Below are 3,258 nucleotides of genomic sequence, written 5' to 3'. Positions count from 1 at the left end.
GAAGATAGGCAAGATAAACCTCCAGAAAAAACGACTTCAGCAGATGCAAGACCTGAAGAAAGCGCCACGACAAGAAACAAGGAAAAGCAAACAGAAGCATCCAAGGAGGAACATGACCCGGAGGAGTCTGAGGAGGATGGAGAAATAGGAGACATGCAGACATCGGTCAAAAGATCTGCAAGAGGCCGCAAATCTACTAGAGAAAAGAGAGATCATGAAACTTACAAAGACAAGCTTTAGGGTAGTCAGCCCACTCTAGAGAAACTCCTTGGAAAAAATCCGAAGATGACCAAAAACCAAGTGCAGGGCTCCAAAGGAGCCCACCATCATAAAAATAAATAATGAAGATTCTCCTGGAACTGCAAAGGAATGGGGAGCAAAGTGAAAGAAGAAGCAACGAGAAGCCTTATAAGAAGAGAAGCCCCAGACATTCTTCTGATTCAAGAGACCAAAATGGAGGACAAGGAGTTCCTCCAAATCAGTAAAAAAATTTGGAAAGGAAGCAGCGGACATGCAGTTTCAGCACGGGGAGCCTCTGGGGGTCTAGGCTCCCTCTGGAATCCTCTCAAGTATAGGCTGGTCACCGAATTGCACAACACCCACTCGCTGTTTTTGAAGCTCCAGCCTTTGGACTCGAGGGAGGCAGTCAGCCTTTTCAATGTCTATGTTCCAACAAATTTATGGGAGAAAAGGGAGTGCTGGGACTCCATTAGACAACTGTCGGAGTCAGAAAATTTGGAAAACATCATTGTGGCAGGGGATCTAAACCTTACCTTGTGCATGGAGGAAAAGCGAGGAGGCACAATCATAAGGGACCCTGCAAGGGAATGGGTGGAAGACCTCATGCAGGACTGGGATCTGCTTGACATCCCCCCAGAAAATGGTAAGCACACCTGGTCTAACAAAAGAATAGGTCCTGGTCACATTGCTGCTAGACTTGATAGATGTTTGGTGCAAAGCTCCTTCCTTTTGCTGAGCTTAGAATCCAGATTGCATATCCTCCCATGCAGTGTTTTAGATCATAAGCCAATTTTGCTTGAGATGTTGGGTCACAAAGATCTTGGACCCATCCCCTTCAAATTCAACCCTCTTTGGGTCAAGGAACCAGAGTTTCTGAATTTGGTTCAAGACTGTTGGAATTTTCCAGTGAAAGTTTCTGCGTTCTTCATTTGTCAAAGAAAAACTTAGAAGACTGAAATCGGTTCTTAAAACTTGGGCCAAATCCCTTCCCTCCCCTGCAATAGAGAGAAAGCAGGCCCAAGACAATCTCGCCAAGCACCACGCCCAAAGTGAAGATGCAGAAATCACTAAAGAAGTTCTAGACAAGGACGCTGAGCTCCAGCAAATCTTCCATAAAGCTTGCCTTTCGGAGGAAGAGCATTGGAGACAGAAGTCTAGGAGTTTATGGCTTAAAGCAGGAGACAGAAATTCTGCCTTCTTCCACAAACAAGCTCAAGCCAGAAAGAGCTTCAATTCTATCGCAGAAATCAAAGATGGCAACTCGACACACAAAGACTTTGATAGCATAAAAAGAGCAGCTTTCAACCATTTTCAAAACCTGTATAGAGAAGAGGGCGTGACGGACCCAAACTCCAAAATTTTGGAGGCGGTTCCCCCTAGGATCTCACCTTCAATGAATCAACAGCTTGAAGCAAAGATCTTTATACAAGAAATAAAAGATGCTCCCTCCAACATGGAGCCTGAAAAAGCCCCGGGCCCGGATGGCTTCACTGCAAGATTTCTTCAAACCTGCTGGCAGATTTTGGAGAAAGACCTCTACAAAATGATTTTGAAATCACAAACTTGCAAGAAAATTGGGGGCAGCACCAATTCAGCTTTCCTTGCCCTCATCCCCAAGGAAAAGGGTGATAAAGAATTCAATCAGTTCCACCCCATCTCTCATTGTAATATTGGATACAAATTAATCACAAAGGTTATTGCCAACAGACTAAAAGGTATTCTTCCAGCCATCATCCCAGAGAACCAAGGCGGATTTGTTTAGGGGAGACAGCTTGCTGACAACTTCATCCTTGTTCAAGAGGCGATTCACTCGAGCCAACTTCGCAAAGAGAAAGGTATGGTAATTAAATTAGATTTAGCCAATGATTTTGATAGGGTCAGACTCAGCTTCCTTTGGGAAGTCTTGAAAAAAATTGGCTTTGGAATGGGATTTTTAAAATGGATCCGTGCTTGTATTGTTGATCCTTGCATCGCCCCCTGGTGAATGGGAGAGCAGCTGGTTTTTTTTTAAGCTTCAAGAGGGCATAGGCAGGGTTGCCCCCTTTCTCCGCTCCTCTTCGTCCTTCATGTTTCTGTCGTGAGTTTCTACCTGGATCAGAAACTGGTTGACCAAGAGATCTTGGGGCTCAATATAGCCAGAGGGGTTAAAAATGTTAACCACACCTTGTTCACGGATGATACCCTCTTGTTAGGGGCTGCCTCCACCAGATCTGCTTCAAGATTCAAGGAGGTCCTGGACGACTACAGTGAAGCTACAAGCAGTAGTTTAAACAATGTTAAGCACAAAGTCTTTTGTTGGAATATCTCGGCTTCCACCCTTTCTTCCATTTCAAGAATTCTAGGCTTTACTGCTTCCCTCATATGGTCCTCCTTTACTTATTTGGGCCTCCCCATCTTCCGCAAATTGGCTTACAGCAGAGATTGGGTTCCTCTGTTGGACAAATTTAAGGCCAAAATCCAAGCTTGGAGATTCTCATGGCTAAACCTTGCTAGCAAAACTGTCCTCATCAAATTCGTCCTCAGTAGCCTCCCCATTTTTCAATTCTCAGTAATTCTAGCCCCCTCAGGCATCATAAAAAAAATGGAAACCTTCATTCGCAAGTTCTTCTGGAAAGGGGGCAATCACAATGACAGGAAAATCCCTTTGGTACGTTGGGAGAAAATCTGCAAGCCCCAGAGCGAAGGAGGCCTTAATTTTAAAGATCTCAGCCTCCAAAACATAGCCATGGGAGCCAAGATCTTCTGGAGAATCATTGGACCACATCCAGGTTTTGCGCAAAGAGCTCTTTGGAGGAAATATTTCACGGGAAAGAGGAAGAGATGTTTGGACGCCCTACTACCCACCACAGGCTCGTAGTTGATCAAACTCTGTCACAAAGCAGCCCCTTTAATCAGAGACAGCGTATTGGATTCCAGGAAACGACAAAGAATGCAAGATATGGGAAGACAACATTATGATGCACCCCCCTTTATCGTCCCACTGCTCTCTTCATGCGTTGCGTTTGTGGTTGGACAACG

The 3,258-nt window shown here is 44.9% G+C and overlaps 1 protein-coding gene across 1 annotated transcript; it reads left to right on the top strand.

Moving 5' to 3' along the window:
• The first annotated feature begins 369 nt into the window (after positions 1-369).
• LOC149172076 (uncharacterized) lies at positions 370-2,002 on the top strand. Its single transcript, XM_089426193.1, has 2 exons — positions 370-883; positions 1,179-2,002. The coding sequence occupies exons 1-2, from the start codon at positions 370-372 to the stop codon at positions 2,000-2,002; spliced, it is 1,338 nt and encodes a 445-aa protein (XP_089282319.1).
• The last annotated feature ends 1,256 nt before the right edge of the window (positions 2,003-3,258 follow it).

The sequence above is a fragment of the Pinus tabuliformis genome, chromosome 4_2, assembly GCF_031772625.1.
Source record: "Pinus tabuliformis cultivar Carrire ecotype Pingquan chromosome 4_2, CPIR1, whole genome shotgun sequence".
NCBI lineage: Eukaryota > Viridiplantae > Streptophyta > Pinopsida > Pinales > Pinaceae > Pinus > Pinus tabuliformis.
The sequence above is the reverse complement of the archived record's forward strand: the minus strand, read 5'-3'. Positions and strand labels throughout refer to the sequence as shown.

Bases quoted from the DNA above. Each gene is read 5' to 3' on its own strand.
- LOC149172076 (XM_089426193.1), top strand. From the start codon at position 370: ATGGGGAGCAAAGTGAAAGAAGAAGCAACGAGAAGCCTTATAAGAAGA. The intron at 884-1,178 runs GTAAGCACACCT...CATTTGTCAAAG, and splicing joins TGACATCCCCCCAGAAAATG to AAAAACTTAGAAGACTGAAA.